The sequence below is a fragment of the Ictidomys tridecemlineatus genome, chromosome 2 (genome assembly GCF_052094955.1).
Source record: "Ictidomys tridecemlineatus isolate mIctTri1 chromosome 2, mIctTri1.hap1, whole genome shotgun sequence".
In the NCBI taxonomy this organism is placed as follows: Eukaryota; Metazoa; Chordata; class Mammalia; order Rodentia; family Sciuridae; genus Ictidomys; species Ictidomys tridecemlineatus.
This window is the reverse complement of record NC_135478.1, coordinates 66,417,944-66,443,552: the sequence shown is the minus strand read 5'-3', so window position 1 is coordinate 66,443,552 and position 25,609 is coordinate 66,417,944. Positions and strand designations below refer to the sequence as shown.

Here is a 25,609-nt window from a genome sequence, read left to right as displayed (position 1 = left end):
CCTTTACTGCGGACCTGAAAACACGCTTCACAGTGCTCTAGATTGGTACATGGCCGGGCTGCTGCAGCCTCAGCTCGGCCGGCTCCCTGGCCTGCAAGTGGCATTCACGTTCCTCGGCAGCTGGGCTTGGAGAGGAATCCCAGCTGCAAGGAAGCCCCTTCCTCCACCCGGAGGACACGGAGGTCGCCCCAAGTACTGAGCCCCAGCTTCTCTGGGCCCGCCCCTAGGCCCTGGCCCCGCCCAACCCGAGGAGTCGGCAGGCAGCTATTGGAGACAGGGGCGGGGCCGGGAGGTGGGCTGAGGAGGTGGGGCTTGGGAGGGGACAAAAGCCGGGAAGAGGAAAAAGCCCTGACCCGCCCACTGGTCCCTGGATCTGTAGAGATGGTGTCACAGGCTGAAACAGCTGGGCCCAGTGAGGATTGCCTGTGTGTGAGTGTGAGTTTGAGCGTGTGAATAACTGTGGCGCCTCGGGCTGCTCGCCAACGTACCTTCCCCTGCAGGTAACCTCAGGCTTTGAGGGGCGGCCCAGGTCCCTGGCTGTTGTGGGAGGCTTTAATTCATAAAAGGCTGGAATGTGGAAAAGAAAGAAAGCTCTGGTCTTGGCTATGGAGGCAGGAACTTAGCGGCAAGGCCTAAGTTCAAGCAGGGACAAATCCAGGTATTCAGCATGGGAAAGGGAAAAAAAGGAAGAAGAGGGTGCTGGAGGTAGGGAAACCTGCTCTTGGGCATGGGAGGAAGAAATTGGGCGCTGAGGAAGTTGGATGCATTGACAAGTGGAAGACCAGATCTGCATACGGAAAGGAAAATCTTGCTGTAGGAGGTTTCACATGTGACAGTGGGGAACTGGGTGCAAAGAAGGGTGTAAGCTGAGGACTTGGGCGTGAACAGCGAACTCAGGCTGCGAGGGACTGGCAGTGGCACATAGGCTGCGTTCGCCTGGGGGCGCGAGGGGGCGGAGCTCTGGTTTGGATCCGAAGACTGTTCCCTAGGTCACCCTGGGCGCGGTGGGGGTCGGGAAAGCATTCCTCCCTTGAGATGGGATTTCAAGTTCTAGGAGGGCGTTACTCTGCCAGCTCCAAGTGTCTGGGTGTTAAAGGTCCCGGCACCCAATAGGGAACATCAAGAGTGGAAATCTGGAAAGAGGAACCCGTCCAGATTCCGTTGGAGCCCTCTTGCACAACGTCCACAGGGACATCTGCAAGCTCACAGCGTCACCCGAGGACGTACAAACCCCTAGGCCAGCTAACAGACTACGGACCAGGGACGCACCCTTAGATGTGTGCAGGTAGAAAGATTTGTACTCCCTCGACCTTTATTTGGAAGGTGGACGTGGACCCAAAGCTGCCCTTTGCTCCTCTGGATACTTAGCACTGTACTTTAAACCAGATAAATCAGGCAGCCTGACTGGTATTAAAAACAGTTAAATCCTCCTGACGTGTGTGTGTGTGTGTGTGTGTGTGTGTGTGTGTGTGTGTGTATGTGTGTTTGTGTTGTTTGTGTGTGTGTGTGTGTGTGTGTGTGTGTGTGTGTGTGTGTTTGTTTTAAGACTTTCTATTCCCGGTTTTGTTGTGTTTTAGGAGATAAACTGCAGTTGAGTCCACAAGATTGAGAGGAGTTGGTGTGACTAGAAGTCCGTTCACTGTAAAGGTGAGAATTCATAATTTCTCTTCTTCTGTACTTTCTTTGATGTGGCCATCCTGCCTTTAATTAGTTTTGAGGGCAAGCTAAGATACTGCAATGAAATGAGTCAAGAATATTTCCAATGATAAATTAAAACCGCTTTATTTCTTTTAGCCTAGCGTCTTCTCTGATCTGCAAGAGACTATATTTGGCCAGCAATTATTGTAGTTCTTAAACATAGCCTTTAAAAATTGGCTAGAAATTTGAGGTTAACAAAAATAAAATAGAGCAAGTGGCTCTTTTTACTTGAACTACCCTGTATTATTATTCCAAGTTTGTTTTCTGGAATTACACTAGTATGTCAGGAGATTGGAATTTAACTACCTTCAGATTCAATAAATGAACTGGTGGCTGTTCATTTATTGGGCTTGAAACAGCCCTTCTTTCAGAAGTTGGGGTTGGATGGAGATAGAAAACCAGAGAGGTATAAGAATTCAATAAATCCAGTGAGATCTAAAGCCCAGGGCATTAAAATCAAATCCAGAAGAAACACACTAATGCCTTACATTGTAGTAACAATAATTCTTTGTTGTTGTTGTTGAAAGAAGAAAATTTAATACATAATTAATGCAGGGAAAACTTAAAATGTTCAGTAATGCATTATAACACATAGAAAAATTATTGCAGAGAGTATGTTTGCATTCACTGAGAAGGAAACTAAAAAAAAACTGTTCCTTAGTTTTGCCATTTTAAATACAGAGTCTGATCTATTAACTGTATTTGCCATCAAGGAAAAATAGCCCAGTCATAACTATTGCATAATACTGTGTAAGAACATGGCCATGAAAATGTACTATCAAAACCAAGATAAGCTTGCCGCTGCTTTTATTTGTTATGTTTTAAACCAAAGACAGTAGGATTAAGCATGACAGATTCATACACTTAAAGCTATACTATAAAATGTTCTTGAAATTACTGATAGAAGTAATTAACTCATCCACAAGTTTGCTCATTTCTTTTATTCTAGTTGAGTTCTAAGTTCCCTGGTAAGATATAGGGAGCCTCCTGAATACTAATAAGCAGGAATCTAGAACTACAAATTTGAGAAGTGAAAGTGCGCCTGGGGTTGGGATTATATCCTCATTTATCACAAGAAACTAAGGTTTACAGCTTACTTATACTTTTTTATTTAAAGGCCAGAATGCTTTAGCTCAACTGTTCAAGAGAGACTGTTTTTCAGCTTCTGATCTAATCTTCTTATTTATTTTTGTATTTATTTTTTTCAATTGATTTCTCTTGACTTTTCAGTCCTCACTCTAACTTAAGGGGTTAAAAGTAATTTGCAGTTGTGTTGCTGGGCAAAATTTCTATTAAAGTGTCATGAGAAGGAACAGATTCTTTTAGCAGGCTCAAGGCCTGTGTCTCTTCGAGAATAAGCATAAACCATGGTCTTCTTTGAAGGCTCACAGTTTCATTTCTTCCAAAGGATCCAGCTTTGTTCTTTATGGGATTAGATTAATTGGTATTTTGTACCCCCACATGCCATTTTTTAAAGGGCCATGCCTCCCTAAAACAATGCTGTTTCCCCCATTCCACCCACTGGTAGCTTATCCTCGCCTGTGAAGGGCCAGAGGAACCATGGAGGAGTTAGGATACTAAAGAACAAGACAGGGACATGCTTGGGTCCTGGGCAGGGGACCTTTCCTATTCAGATTTCTCTAATTGAGAAGTCACTTTTCTATTTAGCTTCACATCTCTGAAGCCTGTGTTGTCTCTAGGAAAGCACAGTTCTACCAGGAATTCTTTATCTTGCACAGTTCCACCAGGAATTCTTTGTCTTGCACTTCTGAAGTTATTTGGAATATGGGTCATAACCAGTTGAATCTCCTCAATGGTAGTTATTTTCACCAAAACAGCTTTTTAGGACAAATACTAGCACTTGCCGTTCTGCTCATCTTATGGGCCCAATAAAATGAGGAATTGAATTGGATAAATATGTTCAAATAGGATGATATTGTGAAAATAATCTCATTTCATAAGACAAACCAATAGTTGAGAATAGTGATTGCATTATTAAGGACATGTACAAGGTCAGACACCCCTACCCTTTAGCAAGGTGGCCTTGGGCAAAGCTAGTTTTCTCTAAAGGTAAAATGGTTAAACAATTTCCATCTTATAGGGCTAATAGGGCTGACACAAACCACATATAAAGAACACAACACAATGCTTTATACAGAGAAAATTCTCGATTCTGATGGTAAATATAATTGTTATTTGCTTTGCATGTAAGAACTATTATGAACTGTTTTTTTAGTAGTCACGAGATTGTTTATATTTCATTTCCACTTTATAATGAAATAATGACAAGGCATATATCCAATCTGTTCTTCTTTTTAGATTTATTGAAGTAAAAATGTCCCAAAAAAATCCATGGCGGTTCTGTGGTAGAGATGCAAGGAGATGAAATGACACGAATCATTTGGGAACTGATTAAAGAAAAACTCATTTTTCCTTATGTGGAATTGGATCTGCATAGGTAAATGAATTATTCGTCCATGAAGCTAGCAGATTCAGAAAGTTTAATCTAAGTTATTTCAGGGTGCAATTGGCTTTTAAAAATAGATGTAGCCATGTTTTGTGAACAGGCTTAAATATACCTAATGAACCTTCTAATTTAACATTCTAGTAAAAAAACTGGATTTATCATTATCTAGAACTCAAGAATCATAAGGGGAACAAATTTTGAGGGCTTTCTTACCTTGATTCCAGTGATGGTTTTATTTGTAATAAATCAGTGCCCACGAGTAGCACAATGTATTACTTGTGGAAGAGAAAAAAACGAGAGGGTGTAAAAAATAGTAAAGTAAATTTTATCCTTTCAATCTCAATTTTCTATCATTCTCTTAATCAGTCAGTGGATGTTTCCTTTTCATTCTTGACCTTTCACCCTTTCATACAGCTGCTGCACTGAAAGAACCCTCATGGTTCTCTGAGACACCCACCTCAAGCCCCAGTTCCCTTAGGTCATCTTTGTCTCTTTGCCCAGTCTTTACAGTGTTTGGGGGCAGATGTGAAAGTATGTTCGTAATTCTCTCATTTTTTCCTTGTGTCTTTTATAAGCAGCTCTTGTTTTTGAACATTCAAACTAAGTAGAGGCAGAATGTTTAAAAAGGTGAAGTAGCTAAAGCCTGGTATAGTACAACACGTTTCAGTCAAATTGTTGGCAACTATTAAGTGTCTGTCTCCATCCAGAAGTATTCAGAATGTGTCCTGAGGACCCGTTAACTTGCTTTGGTTTAGACATTCAGTTCTCATGCTGTCATTAGACGCCCTTTTTAATTGTTCTAAAATTAAGCTGCTGATAATGTCTGTATTGCAGCCACCATGTGGTGTAAAGACTGTGCTTGTAGGAGTCCACCAAACATACAGGAAACAGAGCATAAAAACAGTTTCCAAGTGGGTTGAAGAAGCATTTCACAAACTCTCTCCTTTTTCAGAACTTTGCATGACATTATGTGAACTTGCAGGGGTTTACAGGGTCCAGAATAATAATGCTAGCCTCTGTAGTATAGACTCATAAGGCCTTTTAAAGGGGTGTCTTTATGCCTAGGCAGAAAAAAAAAGTCAGTGGCTACAAACTAAAGAATTCTTGCAAGTTCAAATAAGTTTTAAGTTGTTCCAAATTTGCTGTTATTTCTGCTTCTTTTTGAAAGAAGTGTAGTGATTGATTGTTTTTGATTTTGTTTTTTGATTTTTTATTTTGTTTTTGTTGTTGTTGTTTTTATGAAGACTCAGTAGTGGTCCTGGCTATTTATTTCTTCTTTTCTTTTAGAAATGTTAAGGGAAGCAGAAAATCCACTAATTTTCTGGTAGATTCTTCTGATGAGAATCATACCTAGGAACATGAAAACTGTGGCCATCCTTCTTGTGGAGTTGGGATTAGACGTTGTCTATATTCAGCATTTTCTATGCAGGAAGATAAGAAAGTATATGGCTTTGTTAGATTTATGTGAATTATCTAAAGTTGAAGCATTAGACTTTTTTTTATTTGTGAATCAATCAAGATTGCTATTTCTGTGTTTGCATCAGCAGTTGGGATATCTTGCCGAAGTCTGGCTTGGCACAAATCAGGAGCCACTTATCAAAAAGAAACTAACTTTATTTTTAGAACTACAAACGCCAAACAAAACAGCTCCAGGGAAAAACCCTCAGAGCCCAACTGCCACCACCGGCTTCCACAAGCCTCTCACCCCAACACCAGCCTTTTCCTCCCACAATCCTCCTCCTCTTGAGGCCGATTGGCTGGGTTGCGTGGGCAGAGCCAAAGAAGTCACCCAATGAGCAGCTCCGTGGAGGAGCCAATCAGCTAGATGTTGCTGAGGCAGCTGTGAGCCAATCATCAGCTGGCAGTCTGAAGGGCAGGGAAACAGCCCAATGAACATCACCGCAGAGGAGCCAATCAGCTAGATGTTGCTGGGGCAGTCTGAAGCTTGCTGGCAGCTGGAAGTTTGCTGGGGCCCCTTTGGCTGTGGCTCTCAACAATATCTAAGGAAAGAAGATGTGAAAACTAAGAACAGAAATCTAGAGACTATTTGGTTTAGCAATTTTTTTGAGAGCTGAAAAACTTTAAATTCTTAGAGAACAAAATAAGTTATTCTATTATTTTATTTTTACTACTTTCCATAAAATCATGTTTTTGTGTTCCATGAACAGCCAACATTCATTCAGCTCTGAATGACCTGCAGTATGGGTGTTGGTGTACGTTGAGCTAAAACTTTCTGGTGCATATGAAACTGATGATGGGTTCTACTACTTATCCAATAAACTGCAGGCTTGTTTCCAGAACATAGAGACTTGCCCAAGAATTAGGGGAAGGTTCACCTTATGACTAACTGGCACAAATGAAGCAGTCATTAGTATTTTTTGCACAACAGTAATCTCTATACCCTTCATCACTTTAATGTCAGAATACAAAACATCCTTTAAGACTTCCACACCTTTATTTTTCAAGCACAATATTTACTAAGGGAAAATTAGGTAGTGCTTAGGTTTAACTTGTATGCTAATTATATAGAGGGAAGCCATGCCAAAGGGTTGTTCATGTGTTGTTATTGCCTCAAGATGGTAAAAAATAGGGGGCAATTTGGCAGAGTTCATTGTTTTCCATTCAATTTCCAGATAGACAACTGCCCACTAGCCTAGTTCTCTTGACTCTTTACTTCCTTCTTGAATTGTCAGTCATCTTCTATGTTTAGAATACATCAGTGCTAAAACTTGACAGATTTAGGTGTCTTTGAGTCCTTTATCTTCTGCATAGCAACCTCTGCGTGTCACCAGTGGGGTCATGGATTATAACTTATTTATTTTCCTGAAGTATTGATACTTTTTTCCCTTTCTAGCTATGACTTAGGCATAGAGAATAGTGATGCCACCAATGACCAGGTCACCAAGGATGCTGCAGAAGCTATAAAGAAGTATAATGTTGGCATCAAATGTGCTACTATCACCCCTGACGAGAAGAGGGTTGAGGAGTTCAAGTTGAAGCAAATGTAGAAATCACCAAATGGCACTATCCGAAATATTCTGGGTGGCACTGTCTTTAGAGAAGCAATTATCTGCAAAAATATCCCACGACTTGTGAATGGATGGATAAAACCCATCATCATAGGCCATCATGCTTATGGGGACCAAGTAAGTCATTTGGGCATAATTTTCCATATATTTTTACATGACCCAGCAATTCTGATTTATATGGGTTTTTATCCTTATCTTTTGGTTTCTACACCCATTAAGCAAAGTTGCAAAATTTAGAAATTCTAGTATGTATAGCTGTATATTTACCCACATTTAAGTAGAGGTAAATACAGATAAACTTACTGTAGATACCCATCTCAACACATGATTTTTGCCAAACATGTTTTTTTCTTTCTTTATCCTTTTGTTAGTTATATCACACAAATGCCCAATTATTTTTTATTTTTTTTATTTTTTAGTAGTATCATATGATCCAACCAGGTCAGTGGTTTTCAATGCTGGCTGCATAATAAGTTCCACTTATGAATGATTCATTGGTTTGGTTAGGTTTAGCTTTACCTTTTTGGTTTTTGTCTAATATCTGAGTCCCATCTCCACCAGCTGAAATCTGAATTCAGGCTTTTGAATCAGTTCCACAAGTGATTCTAATGTACAGATAGGGTTGAAAACCACAAAATATGATATTAAACATGATAACTGGCTTAGTATTTAAAAGCAATCTAGTTAGAACATTTTTTCCTACTTGAAAACCAAAAATGGATTCTGTATACAAATAGACTCATTGCCAAGTTAAGCAGAAAAGCTGCCAATTAAACAAATTCCAAATTGTGTTGAGGCAGGTTTCAGATTTTCATAGAAAGAAGCTTATGTCTTACAAGAACCTTAAAAACAGGAATTCCCTAATGCTAAAATCCAAAATCTGCACTTCTATGTAGTCATCCCTTTAAATGGTGTGGCCAGGGAAGATGTTTCTGGGGACAGGGTTGCCAGCTCAGTCCCCAAGGAGTTGGTTAACTTTGTTCCACCCTGTGGTTCATACTGTCCCTTCATCCTGGCCAGGCCCCTCACAGGTACCAGAGTCCCAGGCAAGGATGCATAGGTGGCAGTTCTTACCAATTCAGTCTTTTTTTTTTAATTGTAGCATCAGTCATTTGTAATAATGGACATTCTGTTGTTTAAAGTCAAGATTAAAATTTTCAAATGCCAGGTTGATTTGCTGTGTAAATGTGCATAAACCCTATGCAAAGCATTTACAGTGCCTTGATGTCTCAGTTCTTCCTTTTGAGAAATGGAAACAAATCAGCAACCCATAGTTAATGACTTTATATGTCATAAGTGTTCTTTGTAGAGTAGATATTTAATCTTTTTTGTTATCTGAATACTCTTTTACCTACTGTTAGTATTACTATCAACCTATAGGTGTGGCTGGTGCTTGTTAATTCCTAACTCCAAGTCTCCCAATTAACCCAAGTCTTTGAGTAAGTTTCAGTGCATGAATGACTTGTGAATACCTCATGTGTACCAGGCACATTTCTCCACTGGAATGGCTTATGCTCATGAGGGAGGTGAGCAGGATTTGGGGGGGGGGGTTCATCAACTGTCACAGCAGCTTCCAGATGATTTTTTTCATGTGGACAAGTGATAACTGGAACGACTGAGCCCTGAAACTCTAAGTAATGATCCCAAGTCTCTGGACTCAGGATGCATTATTTTCATTATATCACACTGACATCTTTGTAAGATTGATGTGAGAATCAAATGAGATCATCTTAAAGCATTTGATACATAGTAAGGACAAAGCATCAGCTCTATCATCATTTTCAGCACAAGTAGTATTATTTTTTTTTTTTTTTTTTTTTTTTTTTTTTTTTTTTTTTTTTTTTTTTTTTTTTTTTTTTTATTGGTTGTTCACAACATTACAAAGCTCTTGACATATCATATTTTCATACATTAGATTGAAGTGGGTTATGAACTCCCAATTTTCCCCCAAATGCAGAATCACATCGGTTATACATCCACAGTTTTACATAATGCCCAATTAGTAATTGTTGTATTCTGCTACCTTTCCTATCCCGTACTATCCCCCCTCCCCTCCCCTCCCTTCTTCTCTCTCTACCCCATCTACTGTAATTCATTACTCTCCTTGTTTATTTTCCCATTCCGCTCATAACCTCTTATATGTAATTTTGTATAGCAATGAGGGTCTCCCTTCATTTCCATGCAATTTCCCTTTTCTCTCCCTTTCCCTCCCATCTCATGACTCTGTTAAATGTTAGTCTTTTCTTCCTGCTCTTCCTCCTTGCTCTGTTCATGGTTGCTCTCATTATATCAAAGAAGACATTTGGTATTTGTTTTTTAGGGATTGACTAGCTTCACTAAGCATAATCTGCTCTAGTGCCATCCATTTCCCTGCAAATTCTATGATTTTGTCATTTTTTATTGCTGCATAGTACTCCATTGTGTAAAGATGCCACATTTTTTTTATCCATTCATCTATTGAAGGGCATCTGGGTTGGTTCCACAGTCTAGCTATTGTGAATTGTGCTGCTATGAACATCGATATGGCAGCATCCCTGTAGCATGCTCTTTTAAGGTCTTCAGGAAATAGTCCGAGAAGGGCAATAGCAGGGTCAAATGGTGGTTCCATTCCCAGCTTTCCCAGGAATCTCCAAACTGCTTTCCAAATTGGCCGCACCAATTTGCAGTCCCACCAGCAATGTACAAGAGTACCCTTTTCTCCACATCCTCGCCAGCATTTGTTGTTGTTTGACTTCATAGTGGCTGCCAATCTTACTGGAGTGAGATGGTATCTTAGGGTGGTTTTGATTTGCATTTCTCTGACTGCTAGAGATGGTGAGCATTTTTTCATGTACTTGTTGATTGATTGTATGTCCTCCTCTGAGAAGTGTCTGTTCAGATCCTTGGCCCATTTGTTGATTGGGTTATTTGTTATCTTATTGTCTAATTTTTTGAGTTCTTTGTATACTCTGGATATTAGGGCTCTATCTGAAGTGTGAGGAGTAAAAATTTGTTCCCAGGATGTAGGTTCCCTATTTACCTCTCTTATTGTTTCTCTTGCTGAGAAAAAACTTTTTAGTTTAAGTAAGTCCCATTTGTTGATTCTTGTTATTAACTCTTGTGCTATGGGTGTTCTATTAAGGAATTTGGAGCCCGACCCCACAATATGTAGATCGGAGCCAACTTTTTCTTCTATCAGACGCAGAGTCTCTGATTTGATATCAAGCTCCTTGATCCATTTAGAGTTAACTTTTGTGCATGGCGAGAGGAAGGGATTCAGTTTCATTTTGTTGCATATGGATTTCCAGTTTTCCCAACACCATTTGTTGAAGATGCTATCCTTCCTCCATTGCATGCTTTTAGCCCCTTTATCAAATATAAGATAGTTGTAACTTTGTGGATTAGTCTCTGTGTCCTCTATTCTATACCATTGGTCCACTCGCCTGTTTTGGTACCAGTACCATGCTGTTTTTGTCACTATTGCTCTGTAATATAGTTTGAAATCTGGTATCGCTATACCGCCTGATTCACACTTCCTGCTTAAAATTGCTTTTGCTATTCTGGGTCTTTTATTTTTCCATATGAATTTCATGATTGCTTTATCTATTTCTACAAGAAATGCCATTGGGATTTTGATTGGCATTGCATTAAACCTATAGAGAACTTTTGGTAATATCGCCATTTTGATAATGTTAGTTCTGCCTATCCATGAACAGGGTATATTTTTCCATCTTCTAAGATCTTCTTCTACTTCTCTTTTTAGGGTTCTGTAGTTTTCATTGTATAAATCTTTCACCTCTTTTGTTAGGTTGATTCCCAAGTATTTTATTTTTTTGGAGGATATTGTGAATGGGGTAGTTTTCCTCATTTCCGTTTCAGAGGTTTTGTCGCTGATATACAGAAATGCCTTTGATTTATGCGTGTTGATTTTATATCCTGCCACTTTGCTGAATTCATTTATTAGTTCTAGTAGTTTCTTTGTAGACCCTTTTGGGTCTTCTAAGTATAGAATCATGTCATCTGCAAATAGTGATAATTTAAGTTCTTCTTTTCCTATTTTTATGCCTTTAATTTCTTTCGTCTGTCTAATTGCTCTGGCCAGTGTTTCGAGAACTATATTGAATAGAAGTGGTGATAGAGGGCATCCCTGTCTTGTTCCAGATTTTAGAGGGAATGCCTTCAACTTTTGTCCATTCAGAATGATGCTAGCCTGAGGCTTAGCATAGATAGCTTTTACAATGTCAAGGTACGTTCCTGTTATCCCTAGTTTTTCAAGTGTTTTGAACATAAAGGGATGCTGTACTTTGTCGAATGCTTTCTCTGCGTCTATTGAGATGATCATATGGTTCTTATCTTTAAGTCTATTGATGTGGTGAATAACATTTATTGATTTCCGTATATTGAACCAGCCTTGCATACCAGGGATGAATCCTACTTGATCATGGTGCACAATTTTTTTGATGTGTTTTTGTATTCGATTCGCCAGAATTTTATTGAGGATTTTTGCATCTAGGTTCATTAGAGATATTGGTCTGTAGTTTTCTTTCTTTGAGGAGTCTTTGTCTGGTTTCGGAATCAGGGTGATGTTGGCCTCATAGAATGAATTTGGAAGAGCTCCCTCTTTTTCTATTTCCTGAAATAACTTGAAAAGTATTGGTATTAATTCTTCTTTAAAGGTTTTGTAAAACTCTGCTGTATACCCATCCGGTCCTGGGCTTTTCTTGGTAGGTAGTCTTTTGATGGCTTCTTCAATTTCATCTATTGATATTGGTCTGTTCAAATTGTGTGTATCCTCCTGACTCAGTCTGGGCAAATCATATGACTTAAGAAATTTATCGATGTCTTCACTATCTTCTATTTTATTGGAATATAGGTTTTCAAAATAATTTCTAATTGTCTTCTGTATTTCTGTAGCATCTGTTGTGATATTGCCTTTTTCATCCCGTATGTTAGTAATTTGAGTTCTCTCTCTTCTTCTCTTTGTTAGCATGGCTAAAGGTCTGTCGATCTTATTTATTTTTTCAAAGAACCAACTTTTAGTTTTGTTAATTTTTTCAATAGTTTCTTTTGTTTCAATTTCATTAATTTCCGCTCTGATTTTAATTATTTCTTGCCTTCTGCTACATTTGCTGTTGTTTTGCTCTTCCTTTTCTAGGGCTTTGAGATGAAGTGTGAGCTCATTTATTTGTTGGTTTTTTCTTTTTTTGAGGAATGACCACCAGGCGATGAATTTTCCTCTTAAAACTGCTTTCATTGTGTCCCATAGATTCCGATACGTTGTGTCTGTATTTTCATTTATCTCTAAGAATTTTTTGATTTCCTCCTTTATGTCTTCTGTAACCCATTGATCATTCAGTAACATATTGTTCATTTTCCATGCGATGTAGGATTTTTCCTTCCTTCTTTTATCATTGATTTCCAGTTTCATTCCATTATGATCAGATAAAATGCATGGTATTATCTCCACCGCTTTATATTTACTGAGGGTTGCCCTGTGGCATAATATATGGTCTATTTTTGAGAAGGATCCATGTGCTGCTGAGAAAAATGTATATCCATTTGATGATGGTTGATATATTCTATATATGTCAGTTAAGTCTAGGTTATTGATTGTGGTATTGAGTTCTATAGTTTCCTTGTTCAACTTTTGTTTGGAGGATCTGTCCAATGGTGAGAGAGGTGTGTTGAAGTCACCCATAATTATTGTGTTGTGGTCTATTTGATTCTTGAACTTGAGGAGAATTTGTTTTATGAATGTCGCAGCGCCATTATTTGGTGCATAAATATTGATAATTGTTATGTCTTGTTGGTGAATGGTTCCTTTTAACAGTATATAATGTCCTTCTTTATCCCTTTTGATTAACTTAGTCTTGAAGTCGATTTTATTTGATATGAGGATGGCCACCCCTGCTTGCTTACGAGGACCGTGTGCATGGTATATTTTTTCCCATCCTTTCACCTTCAGCCTGTGTATGTCTTTTCCAATCAGATGTGTCTCCTGGAGGCAGCATATTGTTGGATTTGTTTTTTTAATCCATGATATCAGCCTATGTCGCTTTATTGGAGAGTTTAAGCCATTAACATTCAGAGTTACTATTGATATATGGTTTGTACTTCCATCCATGTTTGATTATTTATCGTTTTTTTTTTTTAAAAAAAAAAAAATTAGTTTGTTTTTCCATGATTATTTTTCCCCCTCGCCCTCTGTCTTTACCGAGGCACTTCCCTCTGATGGTTTTGGTTATTGTTTTTCATTTCTTCCTCATGTAGTGTTTTGCTCAAAATGCTTTGCAATGCTGGTTTTCTGGCTGCAAATTCTTTTAACTTTTGTTTATCATGAAAAATTTTTATTTCGTTGTCATACCTGAAGCTTAATTTTGCTGGATACAGAATTCTTGGTTGGCATCCATTGTCTTTCAGTGTTTGAAATACATTGTTCCATGACCTTCTTGCTTTCAGTGTCTGTGATGAAAAATCCGTTGTTAACCTTATTGGTTTACCCCTGAATGTAATCTGTCTCCTTTCTCTTGTAGCTTTTAATATTTTCTCTTTGTTCTGTATATTGGATATCTTCATAACAATGTGTCTTGGCGTTGGTCTACTGTGATTTTGTGTGCTCGGTGTCCTGTATGCATCTTCAATTTGTATATCTGTTTCCTTTTTTATTTCTGGAAAGTTTTCTGTAATTATTTCATTCAGCAGGTTACTCATTCCCTTGGTTTGAATCTCTGTACCTTCTTCTATCCCGATGACTCGTAAGTTTGGCTTTTTTATGTTATCCCATAACTCTTGGATGTTTTTCTCGTGATTTTTTACCAGCCTTTCTGATTTGGCTAGACTCTTTTCAAGATGAAATAATTTGTCTTCATTATCTGACGTTCTGGTTTCTACTTGCTCCACTCTGTTAGTGATACTCTCAATTGAGTTTTTAATTTGGTTTATAGTTTCCTTCATTTCCAAGATTATGTTTTGATTCTTTTTTATAATCTCTATCTCCTGATAAAGGTGCTTAACTTCTTCTTTTATCTGTTTGTGTAATACATTCTCAATGTGTTCTTTTGCTGCTTGAATTTGCTGTCTCGTATCCTCTTTAAGGTTCCATTCCATCTGTCTAAGGTGTTCCTTGAGTTCTTTATATGACCATTTTTCTGATGACTCTAGTTCCTCCTGAATATTTAGGCTGTCCTGCATTGTTTGTACTCCTTTTCTTCCTTGCTTTTTGAAGCTGCTCATGTTACTTCTTGTTCTGTTTGACTGCTGCGTTACTGTTTACTCCTATAAATTTATTTGATGCTTGGGAGGAAAGGTATTAGAAGGGAATGGAAAAAGTCACTAAAGAGAATGAGAGTAAGCAGGTAGAATTCAAGGAAGGGGGGATAAGATCATTGAAAAGAAATGAAAAGACAAAAGAAGAAAAAAAAATAGGAAATAAAAAAAGAAAAAAAAAATTTTTAAATAATAAAAAAAATTAAAATTGGAAGAAAAAAAATTTTTTAAAAAAATTGTAAAAAAAAAAAAAAAAATTAAAAAAACAAGAAAGAAAAATGAAACTGAAAGAAAACCCCAAATCAAAATTAAAACAACAACAACAGCAACAACAATAACAGCAACAAAAACAACAACAACAAAAAAAAAAAAACTAATAAATGCAGTCTTAGAGTTTGATTAACTTCTCTTCCAGTAGGTGGCGCTGTGACCACCAGGCCAAGTTTCTCCTATCAATACGCGGAAACCAATCACTGTGCAGCAGCTCCTCCTCCCAGACTGGGCAAGTCTCCAATCCTGGGTGCCTAGGGCGTCCTCTTGTGTCTAGTCACTTCCCCACTTTTCCTCTAGCCAGGCCCCTCTCACGGGTGCCGCTCACCACAATACTGGGTACACACCAGGTCTGCTGCTCCCGGGAGCCCTGTTGTCATGAATGACTGGGCACACTCTTCCAGTTTGCCATTCCCTCAGACCCTAAGTTTGTAGAGCTTGGGGCTGAGAATCCTCAGCGAATTTTACTGCCCCTCCGGTAGCCACACCCCCGGTAGCTGGTACAAGAGACCTCAGCTGTCTGCACTGGTGGGAGCGGTAGTCCCGCGCCGGCGGGTCCCGCGCCACCTCTAATTCCCTCGGTCTGGCTACCGTGCTCACGGGAGAGCTGGGAGAGGCCCTTACAGGAGAGCTGAGATTGGCCCTTAAGGTTTCCCCGATGTGTGGAGAGGGAAGGCTAGCGAATTACACACCTGTAGCCGCAGGTTTCAATGAAGTTATCTCCTCCGCCGCAGTCTGATGATGTCAGTTCTCTGCCATGGTGGTATCTCTTGCAAATGGCGACAGTTCGTTTCCCTTTGCCGGGTGACCAATGCAACGGGTGGGTCCTTACTGTCTCTCCCAAGCCCCGTTTCACACCTGTGGCCACTACCTATGAAGGCTCGGTTGGCATTTACCTCCGTAGGATCAGAAGGGCTGACCGGTTGTTTCAGCCGGATGGATTAGTGCTGAGTCACAGCTGTTTGTCTGCGGGAAGCAGGCGAACGGGAGCTTGAATTCAGCCGATCCAGGTTCAGTGTGTGTTCTGAGAGGCCCAGACTGCTCGTTCCAGATCCACGTCAGCTCAGCATTGCCTAGTGATCCTCAGCAAACAGAATTAGGCTGTTTACGACTCCCTATGCCTGCACAGCTGAAGAGGTCAGAGACTTGATCTCTCTGCGCCCGCCGCCATGTTGGAATCCACAAGTAGTATTATAATCCTCCCTGCAGGACAGCTTTCTCAGCCCATGGGCCAGGTTGTATCTCTTCATCACCTTGCAGCATTTTTATTGATTTATTGGCTTATGACTCTTTCTGACATTTGAAAACTCTCTGTCACTTCTCACTTAGTATTGTCTTTATTAGGTTGGTAAGCTTCCTAAAGAAAGTATCTTGTGTGATTCTCTGTGTTCTCTGTATCAGTGCCCATAAAACTGTCACATACATGGTAGCCTTCTAATAAATACTGACTGACTTTTTAATGTGCATTACCACTAACTAGAGGAACTCTGGACTATCTTGGTTTCTATCTCTTTAAAGATCTGCCAGATGTGGTAGCCTGTAATCCCAGCAACTCAGGAGGCTAAGGCAGGAGGATCCCAAGTTCAAGGCCAGCCTCAGCAACTGGGGAGACCCTGTCTCAGATTAATTAAATAAAAAAGACTGGGAATGTAGTTCAGTGGTTATGCACCCATGAATTCAATCCCTAATAACAAAAAAAAGGACAAGCTATATTCTCTTGTTTATCTTGGTGTCTTCTTGTGCTCATGTGTGTTTCTCTGTCTCCCTCTCTCTCTCTCAGATATATATATATATATATATATATATATATATATATATATATATATATATATATTTCCTTATAATTCCTATTGGGATATTTTTCTTTTCTTAATACCTTTTTCCTACTTATATAGTACAGAGCAACTGATTTTGTCGTTCCTGGGCCTGGAAAAGTAGAGATAACCTACACACCAAGTGATGGAACCCAGAAGGTGACATACCTGGTACATAACTTTGAAGGTATGTATGAGTCCATCATAAGCTACATCTTCTTTTTTTTAAAACAAATGATTTAGAAACATTATTACTGTTTTTTTTTCAAAATTAGTGACTGCCTAAAAATATAACCCAATTCTACACTTCTACAGGACCTAAAATCTAACTTAAAAAGTAGTTGGTTCCATACCCTCCCATGGCATGAATAAAGCATGAAGGGATTAGTCACTTAACTGGAAATGCATATAGGCAATGACAAGGAGACATTTATGCATTTGTCTTAAAATATGGAGGGAAGATTTGCAGGAATATCTTATGCACAAATGGTATAAATTAAACATTAATAGCCCCAAATCATCTGTCATGCAATCCTACCCTTTGCTCTGGTGGGGTTTGTATTTAGAAATGGTTGCATTATTTGCTAAGATTTTCTCCTTACCCTTCTGGGAATTTATCCTGTGAAAGTGAAACATTTGTTTTTTTGATTTTTCTTCCCTGGCAGCTTCAAAGTTTCATTAGGGCAATCCCACCCAAAAGTTGTTGATAGTACTCATTTAAACAAACAAATTTAAAAAATTTAAACAAACAAATTTTAAAAAAAGATAACACCTATATATCTTTTTTTTCCTTACCTCCTTTAAATAATGTCATCTTAATAGAATCTACTTCTGTGAGTTTCAGCACCCTGGGAGTTGGTATGGGTTCAAGTTTCAGAGTTCAACTAATAAAAGTTGTGAAACATGAATGATTACATGTAGCATAATTATTTCCACCAATTGCAGTAGACATGCTCAGTATCCTTCTGGAAATTACAAGAATTTTCATTTAGTATTTAAAATGCAAATCTCTCTCAATAATTATGGGCTGAGTACACCCTTAAGTTCAAAATACATGTTGGAAATTGTTAAAGTACATAAAAAACAAATTCAAAATTATTTGCCCATTTGTGAGTATATTTCTGTCACATTAGCAGGTTTTTTAAAATATTTTTTAATTGTTGTTAGACTTTTATTTTATTTATTTTTATATGCAGTGTTGAGAATCGAACCCAGTGCCTCACACATGCCAGGCAAGTGTGCTACCGCTGAGCCACAGCCACAGCCCCCATATTAGTAGTTTTTGGTATTTCAGTATCTTTGGGATCCTGAAGACCATATGCTTTTCTTATTTCCGTGGCCCTTCCAAAACAAGTTAGACTATTCTTATCTAGAACTTATTTTCATCCTATCCTGTCCCTTGAAAACTTCTGAACTGTTCATTTTGGAAGACTGCCAGGGAATTGAAGTCTAGGCTCAGCCAGGGGAGCCAAGAATTGGTATTTTGGTTGTGGAGATTCCTTTAACCTCGTTCCAGCTATCCCACATTTACTTTCTTTTTTTCTCTCATTGCTCCCTGCAGTGGGTGGTGGAGTTGCCATGGAAATGTACAATGAAGACAAGTAAATTGAAGATTTTGCACACAGTTCCTTCCAAATGGCTCTGTCTAAGGGTTGGCCTTTGTATCTGAGCACCAAAAACACTATTCTGAAGAAATATGATGGGCGCTTTAAAGACATCTTTCAGGAGATATATGACAAGTAACTGCCATTCTTTATTCCTTTTTCTTTCTTTTGTTTCCATGTAAGCTGGCATTTATGGTATAGAATTTGCATTTCCTTATCCCTTTGATTCTGTGACAAATCAAGTGAAAATCTTCAATAATCCTTAAATTACATAAGAGCAAAAGTAAGATTTAGCAGGAGTGAAATAAAACCACTCTGAATTGCTTTTGGAAAATAAACATGTTCTAAAAAAGGGTCCATCCTTAATTTTTCACAGAGCCAGGATTGTTTAGTATTTGACTAAAGTACCCTGTTAGTGATAGAAAGTTCTGATTTGTCAAATATGTCAGTTTATGAGTCAGGCCCATTTTCTTCTTTCTAAAAATCATTGTAATGATTGAAACTCTACCTTACATGGTCTTTTGAACTTAAGTATAAATTTATAACAACCTCGGGCCCAACAACCTGTGAGGTGAGCCTGTGTTAACTCTTCAGTTCAGATGCAGTTTTTCTGGGTAAAAAAATCTTTTCAAAGGCATTTTGATTCCCTCTTCCAACCATCCATCTGTACTAAGCCTAGAAACTGTCCCATAGTATATCTAGTTTCCTGAATGATATCATGTCATTGGAATATCTTTTATTCCCTTTTTTATATTATTTTTTCTTTTCAACACCAAGATTGAACCCAAGGGTGCTTTACTAATAACCTATACCCCAGCCCTTTTTATTTTTTATTTTGAGACAAGGTCTTGCTAAGTTGCTGAGGGTCTTGCTAAATTGCTGAGAAATTGCAATCCTCCTGCCTAAGCCTCCTGGGTTGCTAGAATTATAGGAATAGACCACTATACTCAGCTTCCTTTGCTACATTCTTAAAAGACTCTGAGTCTCAAGAATATGATCAGTACTATATTGAAAATTAGAAATTAAATAGTTGGGTCAGCCTACTGTATCACACCTTTCCTGCAAGGTGTGACAGGTGGCCAAATTGGGGTTTAATAGCCAGAGAATGCTTGAGCAGAGATTTAGCCTGTGTTAGAGTCCCACATTTGTGCTCTGTCTACTGAAAAAGTCTGCTCTCTGTCCTCTTCCAAGCCTTTGGGAGAAGCAGATGACAGCCCTGAAAAGCCAACTTCTTTTTTAATTGTTCTAATTTTTCTCTTGTTTCTTAGGCAGTACAAATCCCAATTTGAAGCCCAAAAGATCTGGTATGAGCATAGGCTCATCGATGACATGGTGCCTCAAGCTATGAAATCAGAGGGAGGCTTCATGTGGGCCTGTAAAAACTATGATGGTGATGTGCAGTCAGACTCCATGGCCCAAGGTAAGGAGCCAGAGCAGCAGGTGGAGGTAGATGGAGCCTGTTAGCCCTGAGGTCATTCCATGGTAGATCTATAGTTTGGGAAGAGGGATTTCATAGTCCTTAGTTGTAAAACTATGAAATGCTAGTGCTACAAAACACCCAGATCCATCATTCATTTTCTGACACATAAAGAAATTAAGTTTAGATGGGGAAGTGAATTATTCAAGGTCACAGAGGAAATAAGCAGGGGTTTAACACTGCTGGCTCCAGTCTTATGTTAAACTCACCTCATCCTTTTTTTCCTTGAAGTTTTAAAATGTCCAGCAGTTAGCCAACTACCTGGTCCAGAAGTCACCACCTTTTCCTGCATTCATTTTCCCTCTGGTGATATTATGAAAACCAAGTGTACTCAGGCAAGGAGGAGCAATAAAGTGAGTGGCCTGGGTTGTCGGGCAACTGTGAGCAGTATCTCCAGGAGCTCATTCACCTGGCAACAGGTCCTGATCATGCCCCTACTGCCAGCCTTGAATCAGGCTGCTTTGTTACTGTGTGTGTGTGTGTGTGTGTGTGTGTGTATATATAAATATATATGTGTATGTGTTTATGTCTGTGTGTGTGTGTATATATATATGTACATTTTAATTTAATATAATTATAATATATATATTTTAATTTAAGCTTACTGCTTAGCTTTTAACAAAGGGGATTGTACAAAGAAATATTGAGAAAAGAAGTCCAGGGCCATTCACAGAAATTCCAGGAACCAGGTACTTCATGCCAGGGGAATTGGCCAAATCAACAGAAATTCTCCTTTTCCTGTTTTCCTCAGCACCAAGTTGCTGCTCAGTTTCAGTTACTCTTGGTAGCTGTAGGAACTTGACTCTCCCCAGATGAATGTTTGCATAGGCTTTAATTATGTTTATTTTCTCCAAGGAAGTACTACTTTTTCTCTTTGAAAGTTAAACATCTCTAATCAGTTTGAAAATCAGTAGACCAGCCCCAAGATTACTTTTATATCAGATAACTGAATTACACAACTTTTTACCAACACCACTTCCACCTCCTCTGTCTCCAGATCCTTGGTGGTTGGTACTAAATACATACAGAAAGGTGCACTGCTTAGTGGTGACTCCACAGAAGATGAGGAGAGCTATTCCTTGTCATTGGAGTTCTGGGAGAGGGACCCAAAGTTATTCCATGTTTAAAGGTTCTCATGGCAATAAGAAGAGAGTATCAAAAGAAATATTTCAGATGTAAATGTCCAGTTATAAAAGTTTAAAGGACTATGAAGCAAGAGATCTAAGTACCATGGGCCCTGATAAGAGACCTACTCAAGACCAGAGTCTGGTAGATCAGGTGATCTCAGCTAAATAGATGAAAACCAGCCCAGCTATCTTTTTGTTCATTCAACTCTAGAGACACAAACTACTTCAGACTCAGGCCATTTCATTTATGTCCTCAGTTTTGATAATGACATAAGCTTATATCCTAATATTAATAAATAGACAAATTCACCATGGTAGGGTCCTGAATTCTCTAATCAACTTAATTTGAGTATCTATGAAGCCTCAAAGAAATACAGTGATATGTAAGGAACTATTAATTCCACACAGAAATTTCTTAACTGGGCTTAAAGATGACCAAAAACTAAAATGAAATTAGAGTAGATCCACTTGATCTCTGCCCACACAAAAGTAGCCATTTGTTTATTTATTGGAAGTTTACATTGTTAACTTAATGAGAACTCATAGGTGGTGGCACAAATGGAGAAAGGGTCCCTTGAATTCAAGTGAAAAAGTGTACATAAAAAATAAGTGAATTAACTTAACTTAGAATATGGTTATTTGAATAGGAAACCATGGAAGAGAATTGTTTTGTTGAGGGTATTACAGAGAACAAGGAAGAGCAATTAGAATGTTCTTGGATCTAACCCATCCTGTATTTATGAGCCTTTTTCCCATCCCCATGAGTTTATAGTAAATTGAAGGCAGGAGACAACTCTTTAATCCTTATTTCCTCAGAATAGCAGAGTATCTGCATATAATAACAACAAGATATTGAGCTCTTACTGTGCAGATATTTTTCTAAGAAATATGAATATATATTCACAAATTATATGTATATTCATCTAATCCCACAACAACACAGTAAAGTAGGTCCTTTTATTATTCTCATTTTACAGGTAGGAAAACTGAGTCACAGCAGATATGAAGTCACAGAATAGGGTGAAAAACAGGCAGTCAGACCCCAAACCCTCCATCATGGAGCAGGTACCAGAGATAAATGAGAAACAGCTCAGCTTCTCCAGATCCTTTGACTCTGAGATCTGGATACTTCATTTTCTGAAAGGCAAAGGAGCTACCAATGACTCCATGTGCTCATGCTTACTTTGCTTACCAAGACCTGACAAGATTGAGTCTTTTGCTCTCAATGCTGAGAGACCAGTCTTCTCGCAGATGGACCAGTACTTAATGCTCTGCCACCTACAGGTTATGGCTCCCTTGGCATGATGACTAGTGTGCTGATTTGTCCAGATGGCAAGACAGTAGAAGCAGAGGCTGCCCATGGGACAGTAACACGCCACTACCGCTTGTACCAGAAAGGACAGGAGACGTCCACCAATCCTATTAGTAAGATGGTGTCTACTCCTACATCGATTTCTGACAAGAGAGTGTTCTCCAAAGGAGATCTCCAGAGGAACTCAGGCACATTCCTTAGGCTACTCAGTGTTTTGTGTGAAAAGTCATCAGCAAGTAGCTAATGAATTCTACTAATAGGAGCTATTTTAACATGCTTAATAATGTTCTCAAAATGTGCTTTTCTATTTTGTAGAAGAGTATACATTACAGAAAAGAATATTATCAACAAGTGTATCAACTGTCCCTAGAGCAGTGAAATGTCACTGGAGGCTACACATCTAAAGTCACATGGATAGATGCCTCCAACAAGGTGTCAAGGACAGCACTTTAAAAAGAGATAGCAGCCTAAAAAGAGGAGACCAATGTAGACATGTAGACAAAAGATATAGAGACCTTTTCTAAGACAGAAATACCTTAAACATCAAGCTCTAGTACCATACCATTAAAATGTAGGTTTTTTTCCCACACTTTTTCTTAGTGCATTATAGTTGCATAACGGTGGGGTTTGTTGTTACATATTGTCTGTGCGCAAAATATAACAACAAAACTTGGCCAATATCACTTCATAGCACATTCCCCCTCCCTCCTCCCACCACCCCCTGGTCCCTTTCCTCTGGGGTTTTGGGGTATTGGGGGGGTAGTTTCTATTTGGGAAATTATTTCCAGCTTTCCTAAAACTTCTGTCCTATATGGATATCATCTAATAAAGCCCACAACCTAAATTTTTTAAAATGTTTTGTTTGGGAGAATTGTGAAAGATTTGGGAATTCTTAGACCTGGGATGACTGTTTCTCTTTTTTAGCTTCCATTTTTGCCTGGACCAGAGGGTTAGCCCACAGAGAAAAGCTGGATAACAATAATGAACTTGGCATCTTTGCAAAGGCTTTGGAAGAAGTCTGCATTGAGACCATTGAGGCTGGCTTTATGACCAAAAACTTGGCTGCTTGCATTAAAGGTCTACCCAAGTAAGTATAAGATGCCCTGAACTCTGTGGTCAGATTGCCATTTACCCTCACCAGCCTCAAAACACCAGTGTTTTTTGTAATTATGTAAATTGATATCCATCATCCTTTTTAGGGGTCAGTAGACATTATGTAGTGTCAGACAGTAAACATTTCAGATTGTGTATGTGTATGTGGGGGGGGGGTTCTGGTGATTTAACTCAAGAATGCTCCATCATTGAGCTATATCTTTAGGATTTTTTTTTTTTGCAGGGTCTTACTAAGTTGCCCAGGCTAACCTTGAATTTGTGATCCTCCTGCCTCAATCTTCTGGTAGCTGGGCTTACAAGCATATGCCACCAAGCCCAGCTACATTTTAGTTTGTGGGACATACAGTCTTTTGAAAACTATGCAAATACTAAACTTGGCATCTACTGTTGTGGCAGGAAGGTGGTCATAGATAATACAAAGATGCATAGATACAGCAACTTGCCAATTATACTTTTGTGTACAAAACCAGACTACAGGCTAAATTTATTCTATGGCTGGGCTATAATTTGCTGATCTAGTTAACAATAATTGAATGAACAACTTATTTAATTTAAGAAAATGATAGTCAATTAGGAAAAAAGGGAACTCAGAGTCTAGCTAATTCCATCCCATTATTTTCTTTAATTTACAAATGAGACAAATAAGTAGCGCAAGTATAAGATGTTCATTGATTACTATCACTTCCTTAAGTTCCACTAACCTTCGGTACAGTGGAACTTACTGTGCATTGATTGCCTTGGGCTTTTCTGAGGACATGGTAACCAGTATTCCATTGCATTAACTGCTAATCAGATAACTCTCTCAAAGTCAGAGTTGGTTCCCAGGACTCATCTTAAGAAATTTTAGAAAAAATTAACACTAATACCAAGTCCCAACTGGTATATCCTCAGAGATTTCAGTACACCCCAATAAAGTGCATATACTCAATCACTGCAAATTTCTTAACTTGAATTTCCATCGAGAATACAATGTTTGAAATGTTCCAATCTGTATAGTATATGTAGTATCTATAGGATCTTTGCAGCCTATTTGATGGGCATGTACCAGCATGATTATGTCAGTTAGCCCATTCTTTTTTGTTTTTCTTAAATAAAACACTGATGAAATCAAGAGCATTTAAGCTTTTTTAAGAACATGTAACGGTGAATGAGAATGTAGGTAAAGCATGGCTATACTCTCAACAGGTTTTGTTATTTCTAAGAATTAAGGAGTAGGATGAGTCTGCTCTCATTGGATTAGTCTAAACTGAAACTTTTGATAGTTTCAACCTCAAATCTACATGGCATGGAACCTACTGTGAATGTTTGTGCTTCAGCCTCCACTGCAGGATGCCCAAGACTGGGTCAGCCCTATGAACTGGAAACATAGTCATTGTCTGTATTCTTGTAGCTTGGTAACATTAATCAGTTGACTTCTAGAAATAGATAGAATACTGTTAAGTAGTGTTTTTAGGATTTTTTTCTCTACCTCCTACAATATTAGAAACAAACTAAATTTCCATCTTTCCTTTTTTCTCTCCTTTTAGCGTACAGCGTTCTGACTACTTGAATACCTTTGAGTTCCTGGACAAACTTGGAGAAAACTTGAAGATAAAACTAGCTCAAGCCAAACTTTAATTTCATGTCTGGGCTTAGGAGGATAAGTGGTCTTGGTAACTAGGTCCACAAGTTTACATTTTTTTGTATTACACTCACAGGTTAAAACAAAATCAATTTTATAATTTGTAAGCTGGCATTGATCTTTTCTATAAGTTTACACCCCTTTTCTTATATATACAGTAATTGCCACCTTCCTGAACATGGAAGGGAACTCTTTTTAAATTGTGTTTTATTTTCTAGAAGCAGCCTAGGAGTTACTTTCATATTCAATGTTATTCCTTCACATGTTCCAATATAAATGACCAAAATCAAGAGTGCTCAAAAGGGTTAACAATAGCCACAGTATTTGTTCCCTAAAATCTGTATAATATAGTACTTTACTCCCTTTCCCTGTTGTCCATGACTGTGGGCACTGGGAATTTTGGTGTTACAGATGTCCCAGTATGTGAGGTAGCTACACATTGAACTTGCACATGACTAGAACAAAGAATGCAAGTGTAACTAAAACATGTTGAAGTCACTGCAGTCATTTTATTTCAAGAGCATAGTGAATGTGTCCAAAGTGCTAAATACTTTTGAGGACATTGGAGAGTTCAGAATGCAAAATAAATACTTCCTAGAGGTTTATCTTCTGTATTTGTCTTTTCTTCCTCCTCCTCTGGCCTGAGGATTTTGCTACCCTAAATAGCATTTTATCCACGTGCAATAATGTAAACTGTACCATTTTTGGACTTCTCCTGGCCTGTTTCATTTGTTTTATATAAATATGATTTCTCAGAGGTTGATATTAAACACTATTCTAGTCCAGTCTTCATCTGAACTGTTAATTTTAATTAAAATCAAGTGCTAATGAC

General features: G+C 38.5%; 1 protein-coding gene across 1 annotated transcript; it reads left to right on the top strand.

The window, feature by feature from the left end:
• Positions 1–321: 321 nt before the first annotated feature.
• Positions 322–25,609, top strand: LOC101964453 (isocitrate dehydrogenase (NADP(+)) 1). Its single transcript, XM_078038666.1, is given in 10 exon segments — positions 322–500; positions 1,578–1,647; positions 4,018–4,156; positions 7,020–7,311; positions 16,605–16,710; positions 18,085–18,262; positions 19,396–19,547; positions 22,016–22,156; positions 22,968–23,130; positions 24,683–25,609. Coding segments are annotated over 8 exon segments (1,209 nt in total). The 5' UTR covers positions 322–500; positions 1,578–1,647; positions 4,018–4,070; the 3' UTR covers positions 24,774–25,609.